Genomic DNA, 21,858 nt, shown 5'->3' with positions numbered 1-21,858 from the left:
CAGGTGCTTGTGTGTTTCCACACCAATGCCACCCCCCTCAGCCCCAACTGGCCCTACGCTCTCCCACCTGGCTGGTTTCTGTCCTGAGAGCGCCATGATGCTCAGCTTCATGGTGGCGTGCAGGCTTCAACCTCCTTTAGGTGGCTCTGGATGGAGGAAGGGTGCTGGGGTGGGGGCTGCTTTTGGCAAGGAGACCCTGTGCAGTGAGTGCACACACTGTTGTACATGGGGCTGGCCAGGTAGGTCCATGAGGCCTGCACCCCAGGTAGCCTCCTTAGGGATGGCAGGTCCTGCCATGTGTGCATGTGTGTGCATGTTTGCCTACATCTGTGTGTCTGTGAGCACAGGGTGGGAAGAGGGGCTGTGAGGACAGCAGGTTGGCTATACTAAGGGTAAAAGGGGCCTGTGGCAGAGTCGGGATGGGTTGGGGGGAACCCTGGCGGGTGGGGATGGGGTGGGCCTGTGCTGGGCTGGACATGGGATGGAGAAGACACTGACTGAGGTGCTGAAGCACCTGGGGGGCCTTCCTGTAGCATCTGGAGTGGCTAGGTTTGAGGAGCTGAGGCCACCTGAATGGAATCCACAAGGCCATGGGTTATCAGGCAAAGGGGAATCTGGGCTGAGGCCAGGCACACTGGGGAGTAGGTGGCTCTACTTGGTGCTGAATGATGGGAGAGGAGACCTCTATGCTGGGAGGACCAGGAATGGGTGCTCTGGGAGCTGATGCTTCCAGGAGGGGCTCTCAGGGTAACCAGTGCTGAGGGTGCAGGGCTTTCAAAGTTGTGGGAGCATGAAGGGGAAGAGCTCAGCTGGGGATTTGGGGTCGGGGTTGCAAGCAGCAGAAGGTTCCAAGCCATGGTGTGGTGTACCACTCTTGAGAAGGGGAGGGGGTGGGGTGCTGGGCAGGCGCTGAGGCTCCTAATGGGGATCCCAAAGTTAGGAGCACAGGCAAGGAAGGGTGGAGTCCCCACGCGATTGGCCAGTGGGCCCCAGGGACCTGGCAGGGGAATCTGTAGCAGGAGTAAGGGCCCTGCAGTCAGAGAGGTGTCAGCATTGCCTAGGAAGAGTGGCAGAAGTGGGGAGAAGGGAACTTAGGGAACTTAGAACGGAACTTAGCAGCCCAGCTTAGAACTGGGTAAGAGGAAAGGACCCAGTTATCAGGTGGGCTCCCACCTCCGCCTCTTTGGGGTCCTCTCCCGGACACAGGGCGGGTGAGGCCTGTTCCGCCCGCTTCTCTAGCTCCCAGCCCCTCCCTCCAGGGTGTGGGGAATGCAGCCCCTCCTCCCTCAGGACAGAGGCGGAGCCAGAAAGGTTCTTGGAAGGAAAGCACCCAAACGAGCAGAACCGATAATTAATCACTTTCCGGGCCGCTCCGGCCGGGGCCGCCTGGCGCCTGCGCCCTCTGAGCCCGTAATATGGTGTGAATTCCTTGTCCTGAAGCTCGGAGCGACCTCTGGAACTGGGGCTATTAACCCAACCTGCCAGCAAGGCAGCGAGACCTGAGGGCTCGGCTCCTTTAAGGGAGATATGGAGGGGCGGGACCTCTCAGTGGGCGGGGCTCCTTGGAAGGGGCGGGTCCAGGTGGGCGGGGCTCTGATGGGCGGATCCTCTGGGTAGGCGGGGCCCCCTCAGAGCTGCAAGAGAGCTGGAGCCCAGCAGACATGACCTCGCGCAGGTGAGCCTGGCCACCCAGTGGCCTGACGCTGGACCCCACCACATGCGCTTTGGGCCGACGGGTGCGGACAGGGGGTGCGGGAGAGATGCGACCTGGGACGTCTTCTCCTTCTGACCGGTGGCCCCCAGGCCTGACCTTCTGACATGTCATCTCCACGTGTGACCTGTGACATCTCCACAGCCAGGGGCAGATGCCTGGGTCCCGGGACAGTGAGGCCTAGTCTCACTCTGGCCGGTGGAAAGGACTCTTTCAATCTGGGGCTGGGCCTGGGAGGAGGTCAGAGGTTCCCTGACCCTAGGGAATGGATGGTGCTCTTGCATGGCAGCCGCTGGAGCCTAGAGTGGACAGCAGGTGTCCAGTCACTGACAGATCCTCTCTCTCTCACTCTCCTGGACTCCTTGCCTTCCTTTTGGCCACCAGAGATGTTTTCCACCTGGGGGTCCACCTTCCCCAGTTTCAGGACTGGGAGCATCCTGGAAGCCCCTTGACCTGCAAGGTAGGCTCATCCCTTCCCAGGCTCTCCTAAGGGCCAGGTTTAGGGGCGAGATCCCTGGCAATGGTGTGTGTGCAACCCAGGATAGGACGCAGCTCTGCCCCCATGAAGAGGAAAGGTGGGGCATGTGCAGGAAGGGGTACTTCCTGCCCTTTCTACCAGATCCCCACTCCCTGGTTGTGCACACACTCATGTGAGCTCAGACTCTAGCTGGATGTGGATGTCAGTGGGGAGCCACACCGGTGTGAGACGCCTGTCACTAGTTTCTAGCACTTGGTGCATCCAGAACACCTTTCTCTGGGGCTGGGTGAGGCTGGAGGTCACAGGAGGGGTTGCCCTAAGGCCCCGAGTAACTCCCTAGATCAGTGAGGGGCTGGACAAGATCTGATCTGTGGGTCCAGGGCAGTGCCTCAGTGGTGAGGGCCCCAGAACCCCTACAGGAGGTGTGGTGGGCCTGGCAAGGTGGCCTCTGGCAGGGCCAATGGCCCTCTAAGCCTCAGGAACAGTGTAAGTGAGTTGATCTCCAAGAGCCTGTCAGCCTAGAGTCCTGTGGTTCCAAGATGTAACATCCAGCTGGAGCTCAGGGAGGAGGGCATTTGGGAGCTGTTTGGAATGACCCTCAGGCTCCCCTGAGCCTCATTTCTTTGTCCCCCAGGCAAGTTCTGGTGCTCAGAAAAGGTCATGTCTGTGTCATGTTCATGTGACCCTGGGCCAGCCGGGGAAAGCCCCGGGTGGGGCTCTGCCTGCCCTTGCCAACCCTCCCGCCCCACCCTGTGATGACCATCTGGACTGTCACTCCTCTGACCCTTGGGTCACTGCCCACAGCCCTATCAGGCCTGGGCAGGCCCAACCAAATCCCAAGCGAAACACATCCCCTCCCCCCTGCTTGCTCCCACTCAGCGGCCCCTTCCCGTTGCCCTGTGGTTTGTGGGTCAACCGGCATCACCATCGGCACCACTTGCCCTGGGACTCCGACTGTGGGCAGGGCTGGGCTCAGGTCTTGCCTAGCACTGAGGTTTGATGTGTTGATATTGGTGCTTGGGAGGGGGCTGGGTCCTATGGGGGGCTACTGAGCCCCCTCGAGTTCCCCTTGTGTTCCAGGTTGGAGAGGAAAGCATGTCTCTGGTTAATTCAGTTCTGCATAGACAGGACAGGCCGGCATAAACAGGGACCAGGAGGGGCTGGGGTAGGGAGATGGAGACAGACACTAACTGTGTTCTGTGGTCCTCAGCCCTGGAGTTCCAGCCTGGGGTCCTCCCCTCTGTTCTGTGTATCTCCCATCATCCCAACAGTGTCTTTCCTGCAGGTACCGTGTATATAGCATGTCCACAGGCCATTCATGGAACTCCCAGGGTCCCAGGGTGTCCCATCTACTGATGAAACACCAAGGCCACACAGAGAGGTGGACCAGACATTGGCCAGTGGGTTCAGGCTGGGCTGTTCTTGGGCTCCTGAGCAGTGACCGGGCTCAGTTGGACCTTGAAGGGCCCAAGATGTTTGACTCGGTGGGGAGCCCAGTGTATCCTGCCAACCCCACCTGCCCCTCTCCCGGACCTGCCTGACCATGTGACAAGGGCAGAACTGAGTCACTGACCTGCCACAGAGCAGGGAGCCCTTCGGCACAGAAGTGACCCTGGTGTGGAGATTGGAAATGGGACTTGCAGCTTCCCACCTCCTCCCACCCTGCAGCCAGGGCCGTGACTGCACTAACCTGCCGGACACCTGACTCCACATCTCAGCCTGGTGGGGGGTGTGAAGCCTGCCTCAGCCTGGGGTTGCAGGCAGGCAGCGGTGTGAGCTGCTGTGACCGCTCAGGATGCGCCCCCTCTGGGGATTTCCACCTGACAGACGGCAGGCAGCTTGTGGGGAGGACAGAGGGACAGAAAGTATGAGCAAGAGTCCCTGAAAGGACAGTGTGTCCTTCACCCTGCTCTGTAGCTCGGGTGCCTCTTCTACCCTTACCCTCACACTCTGGGTATTGCCCATCTCGTACTGGAGTCAGAGGCTGCTGGGGCCTGGGGGTGGGCATCTGGGACAGGACGTGGTTCAGCAGAGTTGGTGGCCCCAGGATGGAGGTCAGAAACCTTCCTCTGGGTTCCAGTCCCCCCACCACCACCACACTGCAGTGCCTCTGGCAGCAGGAGGCCTTCACCCTTTTCCTGGTGGCTTGGCCTGCTCTTTTATGACTGGCCCTAGAACTCATGCTGGGGCAGCTCCTACCGCAGGAAACCTTCCCTGGCAGCCTCACCTGCTGGACTACTCATCCAAAACTGCCCCTCTAGAGCCAGCATGGGAGGGAGCTCGAGACCCCAGGCCCAAAACATGCCCAGGAAGTGACTGGCTGGCAGGATACCTCCCTCCCCCAGGGAGAGCTAAATGGGAGTGCTGGGTGGCCCCGGGCAGGTCACCTGAGCTTCTGGGCCTCTCAGAACCAATATGTGGACCCTGGGGAGCCATGGAGGTAATAAGAGAGCCTGCCCTCCCCGTGGTTCACATCTGACAGTGAAGACATGGCGGGGGTGGGGGACAGGTAAACTCAGAACCTGTACACACCTGCCTGCTTGCTGTTGCAGCTGTCACACGTGGAAGGAGGGGCAGAGATGGAGCTGCAGTGCTGCAGGGTAGGGTCTGGGGTGTGTCTCTCAGGAAATGAACAGAGAGGGAGTGTGAGCCATGGCCTGCAGGACCAGCCAGAGGTGGCCAGATGAGGGGTGAGGTCGGTGAACAGAGGGATGAACAACGGGATGGGAGGGTGCTTTCCAGTGGGGGAGGGGGCGGTCCTTGAGGTGAGCACGCATCTTGAAAGCCACCCAGGGCCACTAACAAGGCTTACGCGGCTCTGATGTGTGTTTTCTGAGAACCCGTCTGTTTTCCATGGCTCAGCCAGGGGTCATGGATGGGGCCTGAAATCAATACTGCAGTCCAGGCAAGAGCCAGTGGGCACTGGTCCCAGAGGAGTGGGAAAAGTAGTTGGGTCTTGGGCGTTTGAAAGTCAGGACAAGAGGGTGCAGAGTTGGGAGAGTGCTGGGGATTTGAGGGCAGGGACCTGGGCAATGTCAGGCAGTGACTCTTCACTAAGCGAGAACTGTGTGGAACAGGGCCTCAGGGGCCTTGTCAGGACTTTTGAATCTTGCAAATATCAAGAGAGAGATGCTGTTACCTTTTCAGACAGAGATGCTGGAAAGGCTTGTGTCTGTGAGCTTGAAGCTCTGATCCCAGGTGGGGCTGGATCCCTAGTGTGTGGATGTGGAGACACATGGAGGGCACAGTGGGGAGGTTCCAACACCACGGGGTCAGAGGAGGAGGGGGACCCAGGCCAGGTGAGGTGAGGAGAGTGTGGAGAACTCCCAAGTGGAGGTCATGTTTCTGGAAGAAGACCTGACCACCAGCCCCAGGAGGCCGGAGGAGACCCTGAGAGCCCAGGGAAATTGGTCTGTGGGGACTCAGCAGTGTGGACCAGTGCAGGACAATCCTTTCTGTGATGGTGGAAATGATTCTTTCCCACATGCAGTCGACAGCCTCCACTGGCCACACATGGCTTTCAGCAGTGAAATGTGGCCACTGTGACCCAGGAACTGGGATTATGATCGTGCTGAATTTCGATCCATTCACTTGCACACCCCACACCTGCCCTGGGCTGAGCATCAGACAGTGAGGTATAGATTGAGCACAGATGGCTTGTTGGAGGAGTAAGGAAGCAGCTGAAAGCAGGGGCAAACGGAACACAGGATGGGGCAGAGGGAGGGGCAGGAGGACCTGGAAGAGGCGTGAACTGACTCCCATTCCAGAAAGATCTCAACGGAGCAGCATGGTCTGGGGTCATCTGCAAGGACAGGACAGGATAGGGTCTGTCCAGGGCACATCAACCCCTGCCTCACCTGTGCCCAGGTTATGACTGTGAACAGCTGGATAGGGCCTGGAGGTGGCAGGTGACAGAATTGGAGTCAGGGGCCCTGGTGTCCCACTGGAGGCAGGGCAGGGGACAGGACTACCCTGGACACCGTGTGTCATCTGTGCAGTGAACCAGGGACACATACCTCTGAACCAGAGGGCGCAAGACCCTCCTGCAGTGACCTTTGGCACCCTTGTGGGAGACACACTGTTGCCAGAGAAGTCCAGTTACTGTTACAGTGGCCCACTGGGGGTCGGCCCCTGCCCCGAGATGCTCTGGGGCCACCACACGAGTAGATTTAACCCCCAGCCCAGAAATTCTTGCCCTAACTGGACGAAAGGTAAAGAAAATAGCAGTTATGATCTCAGCCCTGGGCACCTGTGGAGCCCTGATGAAGGCCCCCTGACCTGTCCCCCCATCTCATGGGGGTGACTGTGAGGGTGGTCTCAGGGCAGCAGTGGGAGAGGGCAGGGTTGAGCCCCTCTCAGCCTGGACCCCCAGCAGAATAAATGACGACTCTCTGGCCTTCCTGACCTGCCCCTGCCAGCCACCCAGCCCAGCTCACCCACCACTCACCACCCACCTTAGGTTCATTAATCATTCACTTCTGAATTCACGTATGTTTGTTAATATCCAGGCTCTGTTTTCCACCCTGGTGTACACACTGCACGGAATGTTTTCAGCCCTTGTGGAACTTAAATCCTCCCGTAGGAGATAGGCCAATATATAAGTAACATATGTCAGGACGGTTTTCAGTGCTATGAAAAACAATGAAGCAGAATAAACATCAAAGAGAGGGGAGAGGGTCTCAGTCATGCAATGTGGGCCGGGAGTAGAGAACAGCTGGTACAGGGGGCCCTGCGGTGCATGGCCTTGTGTGGTGAGGGGCGGAGGCTGGTGGGCAGCATCAGGTGGAGGGTGGACCTGGGCCTGTGGGCTGTGCTCTTCTCCCAGAGGCGCTGCTCAAATGACTGACAAGCCCTGCCAGGGTGCCTCGGGAGAGGGTGGTGGCAGGACAGAGAGGGGTGGAGAAGGTGGGAGGGGCGGGGCCACCGCTGCCAGGCTGTGAGGGGAGGAAGGGAGCTCTGGGTGGCCATGGGGGATCCCGAGTGCCTTTGGCTGAGCTGGGACTCCAGGTGGGCAGTGAGTGGGGGAGAGACGGCAGAAGGCTTGAGCTGAGGTTTCTGTTGGTGTCTTTCTGCGGGGGTGGGTCTGCCCTGCCCACCTGCCACTGTGGGAAAGGTTCTGCCCATCTATGTCCCTGACCGCTCCCAGCCTCACCTCCTTCCCCACAGACCCCAGACCCTGTGGACACAGCCCAAGGATGGGGGTGGGCACAGGGCGGCCCCAGCAGGCATCGTGGGTGTGGTCAGGATGGCCCAGTATCTCCCAGCTCTCTCATCAGCAGCTCTCCCTCTTCATTTCAGGTGGTTTCACCCCAACATCAGTGGAGTTGAAGCTGAGCAGCTTCTCATGTCCAGTGGCCAGCACGGAAGCTTTCTGGCAAGACCCAGCAAGAGCTGCCCCGGGGGCTTCACACTGTCTGTCAGGTGGGTGGGTGGTGCAGGGTGGACAGACCCAAGGCCCTGGGGGACCTCAAAGGGTGGGAACAACCTCAGCTGGGGGCACAGCAAGGGGTCATGCTCCCTAGTCCTCCCAGAGGGCTGGTGGACAGCATTCTGAGCAGCAGGGACCTCTGCTGGGGGCTAGACATGCAAGATCTGGGGGGGCCTGGTGTTCCTGGCCAGGTGGCCCCTGGGCAGGAGGGGCCGCTTAGACCTTCAGCGATGGCTCAATGAGGTGGGCCCTGGTCAGTGAGACCCCCTCATCCCTCTGAGGGGCCTCAGTGGCTGTGATTGTACCCCCATCTGTTGGGGGTGCCACTCACTGGAAATCTGGCCAGAGCCCTGAAAGGGCCAATGTGTAGGGAGGATGGGCAGGAGGGGCCATGACCAGCAGAGTGGACAGCTGGACGCTTGTCCACCCTGCGTGAGGCAGGTCAGTCTAGGGTCTGGGGAGGGGGGTCTTCCAAAAGCACTCCAGGTTTTTCTGGGTTTTCTGCTAAACCTGAGGCAGCAGGTGGGATGAGTCCTCAGGGTAGAATTCCTTCAACCGAGCGACAGGCATTCTGTTCTTACCTGGGGCTTCCCTAGCCACACGGGGCGCCTGGGAGAAGCAGTCCAGCCCCCTGTCCTTCAGAGCCCCTGGGGAGGTGGTCTGGGGTGAGGGAGAGTCTGTCCTGACAGGCTGCCCCAGCCTTGGCCACCAGGCCACCATGCCACCAGGCCTGTGGCCACCAAACCCAGTCCTGGCTGCCCCGGGGGCACTGGGGGCCGGGTGCCCGCCACCCAGGATGAGACCTGGACACTGACTGGGCAGGAACCTGCAGAAGGGAGGGACCTGACCTTGGCTGTGGCTGTTCCCGGCAGAGGGATGGCAGAAGCCAAGACGTCAGGGCAGGAACACTGCCGGGGCTGTTCGGGAAGCTGAGTGCTCATGGGAAGGAGGGTGGTTGGCAGGAGCAGTGGCCCTGATGGTGGCGGTGCACTGGCCCTTCCAGGCGCCACAATGAGGTGACCCACATCAAGATCCAGAACACAGGTGACTACTACGATCTGTATGGAGGGGAGAAGTTCGCGACGCTGGCCGAGCTGGTGCAGCACTACACAGGCCAGTGTGGGGGGCTGCTCCGAGAGCGTGGTGGGGCCCCTGTGGAGCTCCGGCACCCGCTGGGCTGCCAGGACCCCACGTCGGAACGGTGAGCGGCTGCGTCTGCATCTGGCCAACATCTGTGTCCGCAGTTGTGTGTGTGCGAGGGTCCGAGGGGGAGGGGTCGATAGCATGGCCTCTGGATTTCTTCTGCCCCCAGGACTCAAGGTCAGGCTTGGGCACAACTGTGGCAGAGATGAGGGAGCATAAAGCACTGCTTCCTCAGGGGTTTTGGCCTCAGTTCTCCAGGTCCCAGGCACCAGCCACAGAGGGCTGCCTGTGGAAGAGCTGCAGCCAGCCTCCCCTCTGCCCGCCTGGCTGGTGACCTGGGGAGAGCAGGTCTCCCAGCCTCGGTTTCCCCGGCTGCATGGCGGAGGCCTGAGCCAGCTGCACCTGCTGAGGAAGCCGGGTGGGGCTGGCCTGGGGAGACTGCCTGGCCCCCTCCTTGCTGAGGACTAGGCTGCCACCTGGTGGCCACCCTGGGGCCCTGCAGGGCTCTCGCCTTCCTGCTGCTTTCTCGGTTAGAGGTTTGGAGGAGGCTTGCAGAAGGGTCCAAGAGGTGGGCACGGCTGACCCAGGTTGGCCTGGGTGCGGGTACTGCCCGGGCCTGTGAGGTCTGGGTGGGTGTGTGTCTCTCTTGGTGTCTGTGCCTCAGAGACTTCAGCTACTCGTGGGTCTGTGCCCCTCACCTGGCCAGTTCAGGGCCTCCTGTCTTACATGCACTGCCCTGGGCCAGGTGGTATCATGGGCATCTGTCTGGAAAGGAGGCTGAGAAGCTGCTGATGGAGAAAGGGCGTCCGGGCAGCTTCCTGGTTCGGGAGAGTCAGAGCAAACCTGGGGACTTTGTGCTGTCAGTGCTCACGCAGCAGCTGGACAGGGTGGACCGCCAGCCGCGCGTCACCCACATCATGATCCACTTCCAGGTAAGAGGCAGGAGTGGGGGTGGGGGTCTGGCTTGGGGAGGGGGCAGCCACCAGGCCCTCACTGCCACCCCACAGCCAGATGGGAAGTACGACGTGGGAGGTGGTGAGCAGTTCGACACCCTTGGAGATCTGGTGGAGCGCTACAGGAAGAACCCCATGGTGGAGAGGTCAGGGGTTGTGGTGCATCTCCGGCAGGTATGTCCCCAGGCACCTGAACCTTAGGGTCTGAGTGAGCTTCTCCCTCTGGGGGACAAGGGACTCTGGCATAGCCCCACCAGGGAAAAAGGGCACCAAGCAGTGCTGGGGCAGGGTGGCTGAAGGCAAGGGTGTGGGGGCCAGGGCGCTCTGGGGTCCACTGGCCCTTGCTAAGCTTGGACTCAAGCCTCTACCTGCCAGCCCCTCAAGGCCACGAGAATCAGCGCTGCAAGCATTGACAGCCGTGTGCAGGAGCTCAGCGAGGCCACGGATGCCAGCGAGAAGGCCAAGCAGGGCTTCTGGGAGGAGTTCGAGGTGTCAGCCTGCTGCCCACTGCCCCCCCTCAGACTCCCATCCTCTGGGCTGCGGCAAGGGCCAGCAGAGGGGTGTGGGTCAGGGCGTGTATGGCGGGTGTTGAGGGCTCTGGGGAAAAGTCAGGGCCACAGGCTAAAGCCCCACTCCTCCAGATGCTGCAGCAGCAGGAATGCCGGCTCCTGTACCCCCGGAAGGAAGGCCAGCGGCCGGAGAACAAGCCCAAGAATCGATACAAGAACATCCTTCCCTGTGAGGCTGGGGCTGGGGTCACATGGGGACCAGGTCCTCACCCACCAAGTGCAGGGCCCATCTGGCACAGGGGTCCTGGGGGGTGGAGGCAGGGGTCATTCCCCACCACTGGTGCGATGCCCTCTCTTGCCCCTTCGTCCTCTGCCTCTGCTCACCACAGGTCAGTGGGGATCCCTCTTCCCTGGAGACCTGAGCCACATCTTCCCTTCTCAGTTGATACCACTCGTGTCATCCTTCGTGATGTGGATGACAGAGTGCCTGGAGCCGACTACATCAACGCCAACTACATCAGGGTGGGTACTTGGCCTGCTGCACCTGTGGCCTACATGAATCAAACCCTGGTCACTCCATTCCCCATAATAATGAGCCTGGAGCTCCTGGAGTGGTCTGTGGACTTTGGAAAGACAACAGATACTCAGGGAGGGTGCAGCAGTCTGCAACTGGGTCCTCAGAGGGGCCAATCCAGAAACTGCTGGATTAAATATTGGTCCTAAGCCCCTCCCACCCTCCATGGACCATGTGTGAGCCACTTGGGCTACTTTGCATATCATTTGCATCAACTTGAATTGGTTCTCTGGCACTTGAATTCCTGGAAACAGCAGGCAGCTGACCCCACCTTCTTTCAGAGTGACCCAGAGGAGAAGCCAGGCCATGGACTGGGCAAGGTGTACATCGCCACCCAGGGCTGTCTGCCGACTACAGTGGCTGCTTTCTGGGCCATGGTGCACCAGGAGAACACGCGTGTCATCGTCATGACCACCAGGGAGGTGGAGCGAGGCCGGGTAGGAGCTCCAGCTCATGTTCCTCCCCTCCTGCTGTGTGCCCCACCGGACCTGTGTTGGTGCTGGCCCAGCTTTGCTTCTTCAGTCTTAGAGATGCTGGGGCACAGCGAGGGCCCTGGAGAGACCCCGTGTGTGCCCCGCAGGGAGGTGGGGCATGGGTGCTGGTGGTCTTCCAGCATGGCTAATGCCATACCCCCACCCCCCAGAACAAGTGTTTCCGATACTGGCCAGAGCTGCACGGCAGCCAAGAGTATGGCCACCTGCATGTGTGCAACATGGCTGAGCACTGGGCCCAGGGCTATTGTGTGCGGGAGCTGCAGGTGTGGAGGCCAGACCAGGTGAGCCTGAAGAGCCTCAGGAGCTGTGGGACCAGGGTGACGTGCTCGTGAAGTCCCCAGGTCTGCACTGGGCTGGCCCAGCCTCCACCCAGCCCCAGTGGCTTTGGTGGCTTCGACATCGCTCAACCCAGTGGGCAAAGTCCTGGCCTGGGCCCTGCTGGGCAGTGATCCCAGTCGGGCAAGTTTTCAACCCAGCTGTCTGGCTCCAGGGTGGCCTCATACCCATACAGGCCTCTCCTTCCAGTTCCTCCCTGGCCGTCTCAGTACCTTCGGCCTTCTTTGTATGCCATTGGTGCCTGTGCCTCTCCCAGGCACATTTCCCTCCTGGCCAGTTCCCTTTGATAACCACCGGGGTTCCTGCAAGCCTCTGCGTTTGGCCCTTCTTAAATAGAATTCACTTCCTGGAAGCTGCTCCTCCCCAGGACCATCCTTCTTCCTTTCCCCAGGCACCTGAGCTGCCTGGGGCCGTCTGCGGGTCCTCCAAGCCCTGAATCCCATCTTTTCCTCCCACTCCCTCCTGCTCTGTCTGGGCTCTGCTGGTCACTCCTTCTGGCAAACCCCGCTGGGCCACGCCCTGTCTCTCCTCGGTTCAGTCCCTGTGCCCCTCCCAACCAAGGGTCACAGCAGCCCGAGGCGCTTGGGACAGCCCAGACCTCCCAGCTGGCACTCACCAGCCCACCCTGCCCAGGAGGAGTCGCCGCACACAGTGAAGCACTACCAGTACTTCAGTTGGCCGGACCACGGCGTCCCGGCCGAGCCCACCGGCGTCCTTAGCTTCCTGGACGAGGTGAACCGGGCCCAGAGCAGCATGCCGGGGGCCGGACCCATGGTAGTCCATTGCAGGTGCGACCGGGGATGGGGCGGGGCCAGCGGTACAGGTGCGACCGGGGAAGAGGCCACGGCTCTGTCCTGTCAACTGGCCACAGGCCTCCTTGGTCCGCCCCAACAGCGCTGGCATCGGACGCACTGGCACCATCATTGTGATTGACATCCTGGTGGACGTCATTCGCAGTCAGGGTGAGCCGCCCCAGGAAGGCCCCGCCCCCACGTAACCCCGCCCCCTGCTCTTGCCGGCCCCGCCCATTGCATCTAGCCATCCCGCCTTCTCCCTGCCGGCCCCGCTCTGCTCTGAGCACGCTCCTCTCCAGGATTAGACTGCGACATCGACGTCCCCAAGACGATTCAACTGGTGCGGCGGCAGCGCTCAGGGATGGTGCAGACCGAGGCGCAGTACAAGTTCGTGTACCTGGCGCTGCAGCGGTACATCCAGGGCGAACAGCTGCGCCTCCGCGAGCCTGTGGGGGCGGGGCCGGGCCGGGGCGAAGCCTGCGCTGGCATCACCATGGTGACCAGGGGCCCCTCCCCTCAGTGCGAGCGGCCCGAAGAGCGCGGCTCGCTGAACCTGGGCGTCTCGCCCGCCGACCCCGGCTGTAGCCCCGGACCCGCGCCGTCCCGGGCGCCGGCGGCGTGAGTGGAGCATCAGGGACTGTGGAGGGAAGAGTCCCGGCCAGGGGCGGTGGCGGCGGGGGCGGGGACAGGAAGGCCTCGGGGCGTGGCCCGGGCTTGGGGGCGTGACCGGGGCTAGGGGGCGGGATCGCAGGTGGGCCCCAGTCGAACTCTGTCTCCGCCCGCAGGATCCCAGAGGCCTCCCGCCACGAGTATGAGAACCTGCAGGGTCTAGAGCCGTGAGAGCCCCTCGTGCGCGTGCCCCGAGTGGGGCTGGAGCTGTGCAAGAAGGCGGGAGCCCAGCAAGGCCGGCCTCCGCGTTCCTCCGATGGACTGTTTAGGATTGTGCAGACAGGCGCCCAGCCCTGAGCGCCGCGGAGTTGGGGTGGGGATAGGGGGTGGGGATGGGGGGCTGGGGATGGGGGGTGGGGAAGGGGGATGGGGTCCCGGGTCTGCCCCCTCAGACCCTGCCTGACCAGCTCTGCACGCCCAGAAATGGTGAGGGGCGGGCAGATCCAGTGGCCCTGGCCCTCCTCGAGGAGGGGAGGCAGAGCTGCAGGGCTGCCGTTCGACTCCGTTTGGGAGGCCACCAGTGACCACCTGCACGTTGCGGTGAAGACATATGTGTGCTACATGTCTAAGGGTCAATCTGTATGTGGGACATGAGACCAGCAAGTGAGTGCCAGTTTGTTCACCAGCATTTGTGACCTTCTCCCTGCTTTCTGAGTAACCTGCCCCTTCAGAGTTGCTTCCCAGCCCTGCCTACAGCCGTGGTCTAGGCTGTGGCCTGGCAGTGGCTCAGTCCTGCCACATCCAGACCTAACCCAGACTGTCACATTGCAGTCATTCGTCGATAAATGCTTGTTAAATGAGGGAATATGTGACGTGCTCATCTGACCACAGCGAGGAGGGCGAGGCTCCATGAGAGCATGACTCGTCCATGACGGTGCAATGTCACTGGCTTATGGTCTACACTGGCACCCTCCCATTATGGATGGCCCTGTGGCTTTCTGGTCTCCTCAGTAAAAATGCCTTCTCAGTTCTGCAGCTTTGCTGGGGCTTGGAGAAAGGGTACCTATGGGTCCCCATGACTGGACCCCATTCCCCAGGGTCTTTCTGAGCCAAAGGCACAGCTGGTTGGAGCAGGAAGTTATGGGCTTTGGGGTGAGGAATGAGGAGGGTGAGACCTATGCAAGCCAGAACCGGCTTGGCCTCTCTTCGTCATGCCAGCCTGGTGGTGCAGGATTCCTGGACCGATAGCAGTACCGGGTGGGGGAGAGGTGGGGTGGCAAGACTCCCGCCCGTCCCCCAGGATGCTCACTTCACCAGCCAGGTCTGGCCCTCTGCTGGAGGAACCCGAGGCCTGTAGATCATCAGGACACGCTGGTTGTCGCCACCTCCGCTTCTGTGCACCCTTGAGCCTCGGTCCCCAGGGGTTGTGAGGTCCTGTAGCCCTCCACTCAGGGCTCTGGGCAGGACTGTGGGACCATAACTTCTGGTGGTTGCAGCCTGTTGTGACCACAGTGGGGGTGGGAAGGAGGACCACCCACTCTGGACCAGGCCAAGGCCCCATCCCGGTACCCCGTGCCTCAGGTGCTCCCTGCCCTCCCTATCTCAGGCAGCCTCACAGCCCCGGGAGGCAGCCAAGCCCAGAACTGCTCCAGCCCATCCACAGCCTAGGCAGGACCGGAGTTGGACCCCCTAGAACTTGGGCCACACACCCTAGGGGCTGCTGGGAGTCCAGTCCAGGAGGTGTCCTTTGTTTTTTTGTTTTTTTTTTTTTTACACTTAAAAATGGTTTATTTTTTTCACCTAGTATAATTTTATTTTTTAATATTTTTTATTTTTTTTAATTTTTATTTTTTCCATTTATTTTTATTAGTTGGAGGAGGTGTCCTTTGGATTCAGAGTCTTTGTGGAAGGGACAGACTGGACTTTTCTGGAAAGAGGGGCTTAATGGTACAGGAAAGAACACAGAGGGTGAGGACCCCTTATCAACGTGGGTACAAAATAGTTTATTTAAAAATGTACAATTCAGGAGGGCAGGATGGGCACTGGGGAGCTGGGCTCCCTGCCACTGCCCTCTGTCCCCGTGGCCTCCCAAGGGAAGGGGCCAGCCCTGCCTGGGGAAGTGAGCAACCATGGTGAAATGTGAAAATAAGATGAGGGTGGCAAGCCCCTTCCCTTTTCAGCAAGGGGTAGGTCCTGCAGATTCACAGTGTGGACAGGGAGGGGCCTTGCCAAGCTGTCTCTTCTGGGCCTCAGTTTCCCCATCTGCAAGATGGGGGTTAGGGAGGTGGTCTCTGGAGCCCATAGGAATCTGATTCTTGGAAGCTCTGGGGACCATTTTGTCCACCCCATAGGACCCAGCCCCAGAGAGCGGGGGGTTGTGTGTGCTGAATGGGGTGGGGTTCCTCAGAGATGTGGTGGCTCCTCTGGGATCCTGGAGGGGTGGGCTGGGTGGGAGTGTTGACACTAATTGTCCACCAGGGACCCGAGTGAGAAGGTGGTGGCAGCAGTGGCGGCGGTGGAGGGAGGCCGGGGGAGGCAGTGCAGACTCCCAGTCCTGAGTGCGCACTGCACAGGCCAGAGGACCACACAGAAGAGCACGAGCAGCAGGGCTGTGATGAGCGCCACGCGCCTCCAGTCCCTGCAGCGTGCCCAGCAGCGGGCCAAGAGCCCCCGATGGTGGGCAGGGCCTGGGATGGGCGCAGGTGCAGCAGGCTCAGCGGGCTTGCTTGGGCCTATGTCCACGCACATGAAGCCGGGCTCCACCGGGCCAGGCACAGAGGGCGGTGGGTAATAGCACAGCTTGGTGCCCTCTAGCCACACGGGCTCCTCCTGCCGCAGGTGCGCTGGCATCCGGGCCTGCAGCTGGCGGCTGGTGCGCAGCGCAGGGGCTCCAGCAGCGGGTACAGCTGTGGGTTGCCGGCAGAATGGGCAGGGCACAGCCTCGCTACCTGGCTGGCCTGTGGGCTGGGCGGCCGCCAGCCGTGCCAGGCACTCCAGGCAGAAGACATGGGTGCAGGAGAGCTCCTTGGGTGTCTTGAAGATGTTGTCATAGCCCGAGAAGCAGATGGAGCACTCCAGAGGGGAGGCCACTTTCTCTGAGCCTGGGGTGCCCGGAGACCTGGGGCTGCTGGCTGAGCTGGGGGACCTGGGCACTGTGGCTGTGGGGCTGCTCCTGCTGATAGGCGGCATGGTCATGTGCCACACCTGTGGGCTTGACGACATGGTTCTGGGCTGTGGAACAATGGAGACCACTATGAGTGATCTTGACTGCTCCTTTCCTGCAAGGTCAGTCAGTCACTCTCTCCCCATCCCTCTTCATTGCACCATCTCAGAGATGTCTGTGGGCACCCCTGCGAAGTCCCCCCACCCCTGTTCCCACTTCAAGGTCTTTCTGCTCAAGTTGTACCCCAGCCCTCCCCAGCTCCTCACATGCTCTATCAGGGGTCAGCACCCTGGGGTGCCCCAGCCTGGCTGGGCCCTGTGGACCACTGCTCAGTGAACCCCTCCCACCAGCCCTGGCCTACCTGACTGTGTCATTGGGCAGAAACATCAGGGCTCTGCCAGGCTGGACCCTGGTTGTGATACCAAGAGTCACGGTGCAGAAGAGGCAGCTCAGAGGAGCCCCGGGCTGTCACAGGAAGAGTGTGGCTGGGCCAGGTGAAGTTGGTTTGAACACAGATTCCAGTGTGGGTGGCCTATTTGGCAGGCACACAATAACTGATAGGCAGTTGTGTGAGGGTGGGCACCAGGCCCGGCTGGATGGGCTGCGGGAGACCAGGGGGCCTAAGCAAGGGTGGTGGCCATGGCCTGAGGAAGGGCTTTGTCTCCCCGCTATAGCCTCAACCTGCAGGGCCAGCTCGTCTGGCTGGTGACAAGAGCCTGGTGCTGGCCCTCAGGGTCTGGAAATGCTCCTCACCCTTTGGCCAGTGGAGCGGGGAGGGTGGATGAGCCAGGCATTCTCTTTGGGCTGGCCCACCACCCAGGAAGTTCACACCAGCCACAGCCGCTGTCCAGGAGGCAGTGGGATGTTCCACTCCTCACCTACTGCCCTCTCCATGGGAGGCCCAGCCTGTCTCCCTGATGAGGCTCAGGTGACCTGCCTGCTCCCCCTTCTTGGGCCTAGGTCTCTATCCCAGGCAGCCACATGGGTCCTTCTTGGAGGAGGGCAGGTAAGGGGGTGACTTGCCCATCACCTTCATGATGGACAGAGGCGGCCAGGGCCTTGGGAAGACCTGACCATGTGACCCCATGGAGCCCATGAGGCCCCCCAGAGGTGACCTGAGCCTGACTGGATGTCAGTACAGGAGGGCTGGTGGAATGACTTTGCAGTGACGTGCCATAAAGGCTCAGGTATTGCTGCCACCTGACACTGACCACTGTGAGTCAAGGTGGTATCACTGTGATGTCACGAGTGCTCTGGCATCGTGGTGTGAGATGTCAATGTATTTTGGTGACAGCAGCTGCCGCAGGCCAGATGCAGCCTCAGCAGGGTCTGGGGTACTGCAGCCGTCCTCCCCCAGCCGCTCCCCACATGACCGGTTCCTTAGCACTGGGCCCCACCCTTCGGAGGAGGTGCCCCACCCTGAACCTGTACTGGTGAGAGGGGAGTGCCAGCTGAGCCGGCCTTACCTGGTAGCCAGGGTCAGAGGGGCCCGGGCATGACCCTCTTGGCTGATTCAGCCAGGCTGAGGCTCCGAGCTCACTCGTCCTGGAAGCGCTGGCTTCGTCTCCTCTGGTCCAGACTGGCCTGTGTTCCCCCTGACTAGTGTTCCTCTCTAGAGCTGTCCGTCCGCAGCTGTGCCGGGCAAGTGGGGCGTGGGGCGTGTGCGCTCCTCCAGGTGTGGAGCGCTGTCTGAGGCAGGTGTGAGTTCTCTGGGTATGGGCTCCTGGCAGGTGTATTTATATGCTCGCTTGGGATCATGCTGGCCAGGGCGCGGCCCAGGGCCTCCAGGATTGGCTGGCCTCCCATCCTCTCCCTGGCAGGCTGGGCAGTAGAGGGCGGGGAGTCAGAAGTGAGAGGTTAGAACCTGGGGTGGGGCTGGGGGTCAGTAGGCCTCTGCAGCCTGGGCAGGTCTCGGCAGGTGACTGGATGCCTGGTAAAACCTCTTCCTACTCTGCAGCTCCTGAGATACTGGAGCAGCCACTCCAGAAACAGACCTACCTGCTCACTGGCCTTGTTCAAGGTGGGGGCACCTGAGCTCCTTGGGTGGGCCCCCAGAGGGTCCTTGCAAGGACGCCCCCTACTCAGTCAGTTCACTGACACCCTCCCCCAGCAGCCCCTGTTCCTGCCCCTCCTCCCAATACCCACCTCATCTGTGTGGCTGCCACTCAAAAGCACAGCTCCCCTCAAATGGCCTTCTGCTGTCCCCACCCATCCCTCCCCACCTGCAGCCTTTGGGGGCTGGGAGGGAACTCCTTGCTCTGGGTCTGGGGAGTGGGGTGAGAGGTCAGGCTGGGAGTGCCCGTGGGGTGAGTCAGGGGTGAAGGCGTGTCTGGCAGCAAGCTGGCCACAGGACTTGTTTCAGGGGAGCATCTGCTGGGGGGAACCTTAGTTTCGTAGGTAGGGAAAGGACTCAAGGAAGTGCCCACCCAGGCAGGGGATCCGGAAGTCTCCCTGGGAGACAGGGAGCAGTTTCAGCCGGTCAATATGAGTCCCAACACACCACAGGGCCAGCCTGCGTACAGGCCTGTCTGGGGCCAGGATGGAGGGTGTTAGGGCTGTGCTGGAGGGGCCTGGAGCCTAGCCAGCGGCATGAGCTGTGACCACTCACAGTCCTGTTCCTGAGGTGTCATAGCCACTCCATCTGATACCTGATCCTCCTGGCCTCAGGGTCACAGCAGGCTCTCCCCTCCACCCCATGGCTTCCCTGCCCACCCCTCACCCCAGCTTCACATACCACACCTCAGTGGGCACCTGATCTGAACTTGGGGCCCAGGACTTGAGATGGAACCCCAATCATGAGCCTGTGGGGATGGAGTGTTGGGCTCAGTGAGGCTGGGAGAGGGGTCCACCCTGGTGGGGGACAGTCCTGACCCTTCAGCGGATGGTTCAGGACCCCCAGAGGCTGCCCAGCCCCAAGAGCACTAGGAGAAGCACTGACAGCCAACAGAGGTCAGAGGTCATCAAGAGGCATTAGGAGATGGGTGCACGGAGCAGGCTGCCTGGGCTGAGACCGCGGGAGGAACCAGAGTGAGATGAAAGGGGCAGCCAGGACTGCAGCCACAGGAGGTTGAGGTGTGGGGTGACTGTAAGAGAGGAAGCGAGGACCAGGGCTTCCTGTGTGCTCCGGGAGCAGGAAGAGCTTCGGTGAGGGGCTTGGCAAGGGCTCAGGGCCAGCGGGGTTGGCGAGGGCCCGGAGAATGGGGAGTCTCTGTGAGGGCGGGGCCCACCCGAGCAGGACGGGGCGCTGCTTCTCACGGGTATCGTGACTCAGGGTCTCATGCTCCTCCAGGAAGTGTCCTGGTCCTCTGAGCACACCTCCCCAAGGGCTCCTGGGAATATCCGAGCTCTGAGATCACTCCGAGCTCCTCAGTGGACAGTCAGTGCCCGAGGCAAGGGGACAGGAATGCCCGAGGGATGTGCCATCGGGGTGGGGCTGGGTCTCACCACACAGGACCATGGTGCTCAGGGCTCCCCTGGCCCCACACACCTGCTCACTCTTATCCTGACGAGGGAAGAGTACCTGCATCTTGTGAGCATGTGGGCTTCGTGTGAGCAGGTTAGCTGCTTACCAGCTTACTCCGGCTGGCTGTGCGAGTGCACCTGTGTGTGTGTGCACGTGCATGCACGTGTGAGGGGAGCCTGGCTGCCGGCAGGTGACCATGAAACTGGGACTTACTTGCCAGACTGGGCAGAAAGCAAGGCCTGCAGTGACCACCCCTGTCCAATCATGGCTCTCAGGTGGTAGGGGTCCCCAAGACCTCCAGACACCTGGGAGTCCTAGGCTGGAGGCAGAAGCTACTTTTGGCCAAATGAGCAAGGGAGAGGCCTGCCCCACAAGGCCCACCCTGGCAATGGCTCCCCATCCCCAGTTTTTGTGTGGTCTGGCTTCAAGACTCTGAGGGCTGCAGGGGGCACACAGAACAGCCAGTTTGGGGAGGGGTCTCAACATGGGTATAAACTCTGGTATCCCCAACAGGCCAGAGCCTGGGAGGCAGAGGCTTGGCTGCAGCAGGGGCTCTAGGGGGTGCACTTGAGCTTGGCCTCCACCCCACCCTCTGCACTCTGGCTCCTGACAAGCTCAGAGTTGCCCTCTGGCCACAGGGTGACTCCTCCGGTCTTGTCCCTCCCACCCCAGCAGTGAGCCAAGTTCCCAGTCGGCCTGGCCTTGGGGGCCAGCTCCTTCTGGGGCCTGGTGCCCAGGCCCCACCAGGGCCTCTGTTTTCATGACCCATCCTCAGGCTCTGCTCTGTGCTCCCACCTCCCAACTCTACAGCTGGTACTGCCTCTTGCTGACCTCTGACAGCTCTGGGTGCTTCTTTGGCACTGAGTGAACAGATGAGATGAATGAATGGACGAGCTGCAGCTGTGACCCCAGGGCCATGCCGACTGCCCAGCCCCACACCAAGCTCGCCTCCTAGGACGTGGGGCTCCTTGTGGTGGCTGACATGGTGGAGCACTAGGAGGGGACAGCTGCCCTACCTGCCTGCTTTGACCAGAAAAGAACCCAAAATTGGCCTTATCTTGCCTTTTTACACGAAGACATGGAGTCCAGGTGAGGAACAGGTGACAAACTGAGGAGGGGACTGTGCAGGGTCCCCAGCACAGACACCCTGTCCCTGCCAGCTGCCCCACCCCCACCTGCTTTCTGACCTGGATACCCATCAGAGTCATGTGCCCAAGAATCCAGGGACGCCACCCCCCCAACTATCTGGGGGGCCTGAGACAGTCACACCCAGGCCCAGGGTGTCCAGCGGCAGAAGGGAAGCCAGCATGGCTGAGGGCCCAAGAGGCCAGGCTACAAGAGGCCTGGAAGGTCAGGGGCAGCATCTCAAGTGTGGGGCCGGAGGGCTGCAGGGTCAAATTCAGAGTTGAGTGTCGCTGCCAGGGGTGGAGCAAAGCTGAGGCTGGGGCTGCAGGGCCGGGAAAATTAGAGAAGAGGCGGCTCTGAGGTTCCCAGGGGAAGCCAAGGGTCATCTTGCATCCACAGGAACTCCATGGGAACCCCACAGCCCTTCAAGGCTGTCAGCTGCAGAGGCAGGTGGTTCCGGGCCACTGTCCCCAGAAGAGAGGGTGGAGCCTCCCCCAAGCCCTAGTAGGCTGACTCACTCCCACGTGCCCAGGTCCAGGGCCACAGACACCACCGCGGGGGTGCCCAATGGCTGCAAACCTCAGACCAGGTGGTCCAGGCTCTCTGCCCTGCCCCCGCTCTGTTCTGATTGGCTGGGATGCCTGGGATGAAACCACCAGTCGGCAAACATCCCCGTGCTTGCCAGCCCCTCCAAGGGTCACCCACCCATTCTCACCTCCCAAAGGTGACAGGTGATGCCGGCCTGCACCCTGTACCCATGTGTAACTTCCTCCTGGGGCTGTGAGCCAGGCACCACGGGTACCCCATGGTTGTCGTGTCTGCACAGGCACAGTCTCTTTACAGAAAAATCTCCCTAAGAGGCACCCACACGCTTTCCTATCTCAGTCCTGACAACTGGGGGCCACTGGGATGTCCTACTTACACGAGGCCACTTGGGACAAGCCCCCTTCTCCCATGGCTAACATCCTCAGGGCTGGGGGCTGCCTGCAGGGTGGGGGTCTGGGTCCTTGTCGGGGGCTGCCCATCTCCCGTGAGAGGCTTCCTCCTTGCTGAGGAACAGGGAACCTTGGGGCAGTAA

At 61.1% G+C, this 21,858-nt stretch overlaps 2 protein-coding genes across 9 annotated transcripts; one reads left to right on the top strand and one right to left on the bottom strand.

The window, feature by feature from the left end:
* The first annotated feature begins 1,581 nt into the window (after positions 1-1,581).
* Positions 1,582-13,420, top strand: LOC122708202 (tyrosine-protein phosphatase non-receptor type 11-like). 7 transcript variants are annotated; one of them, XR_006345045.1, is made up of 15 exons: positions 1,582-1,675; positions 7,488-7,610; positions 8,621-8,818; positions 9,506-9,692; positions 9,768-9,887; positions 10,089-10,202; positions 10,355-10,451; positions 10,665-10,744; positions 11,078-11,233; positions 11,440-11,571; positions 12,188-12,414; positions 12,521-12,588; positions 12,720-12,831; positions 12,941-13,038; positions 13,206-13,420. XR_006345045.1 is itself a non-coding variant. In XM_043924391.1 (15 exons), exons 3-15 carry the CDS (start codon positions 7,534-7,536, stop codon positions 13,258-13,260), a joined length of 1,830 nt encoding a protein of 609 aa, XP_043780326.1. In that variant the 5' UTR covers positions 1,641-1,675; positions 2,096-2,171; positions 7,488-7,533; the 3' UTR covers positions 13,261-13,420. The 7 variants fall into 7 exon arrangements, 6 of the variants coding, with proteins under 6 accessions (XP_043780327.1, XP_043780331.1, XP_043780329.1 ...); XM_043924391.1 differs by adding an exon at positions 2,096-2,171 and having other exon boundaries at positions 1,641-1,675; positions 12,720-13,038; XM_043924392.1 differs by having other exon boundaries at positions 12,260-12,414; positions 12,720-13,038.
* A 1,701-nt stretch (positions 13,421-15,121) lies between these two features.
* RNF223 (ring finger protein 223) lies at positions 15,122-18,222 on the bottom strand. 2 transcript variants are annotated; one of them, XM_043923468.1, is made up of 3 exons: positions 17,659-18,222; positions 16,554-16,724; positions 15,122-16,260 (listed from the first exon to the last, which is right to left on the bottom strand). In XM_043923468.1, exon 3 carries the CDS (start codon positions 16,249-16,251, stop codon positions 15,493-15,495), a length of 759 nt encoding a protein of 252 aa, XP_043779403.1. In that variant the 5' UTR covers positions 16,252-16,260; positions 16,554-16,724; positions 17,659-18,222; the 3' UTR covers positions 15,122-15,492. The 2 variants fall into 2 exon arrangements, with proteins under 2 accessions (XP_043779403.1, XP_043779402.1); XM_043923467.1 differs by lacking the exon at positions 16,554-16,724.
* Between the last annotated feature and the right edge of the window lie 3,636 nt (positions 18,223-21,858).

This window comes from Cervus elaphus, chromosome 14, assembly GCF_910594005.1.
Source record: "Cervus elaphus chromosome 14, mCerEla1.1, whole genome shotgun sequence".
NCBI classification, from domain to species: domain Eukaryota; kingdom Metazoa; phylum Chordata; class Mammalia; order Artiodactyla; family Cervidae; genus Cervus; species Cervus elaphus.
Note: the sequence above shows the minus strand (reverse complement) of the source record. Positions and strands in the feature narration are given on the sequence as shown.

Coding starts and splice junctions, on each gene's coding strand:
- RNF223 (XM_043923468.1), bottom strand. CDS start 16,251: ATGTCGTCAAGCCCACAGGTGTGGCACATGACCATGCCGCCTATCAGC.
- LOC122708202 (XM_043924390.1), top strand. Junction 9,693..9,767: donor ACATCATGATCCACTTCCAG/GTAAGAGGCAGG, acceptor GCCACCCCACAG/CCAGATGGGAAGTACGACGT. Junction 10,745..11,077: donor TCAACGCCAACTACATCAGG/GTGGGTACTTGG, acceptor ACCTTCTTTCAG/AGTGACCCAGAGGAGAAGCC.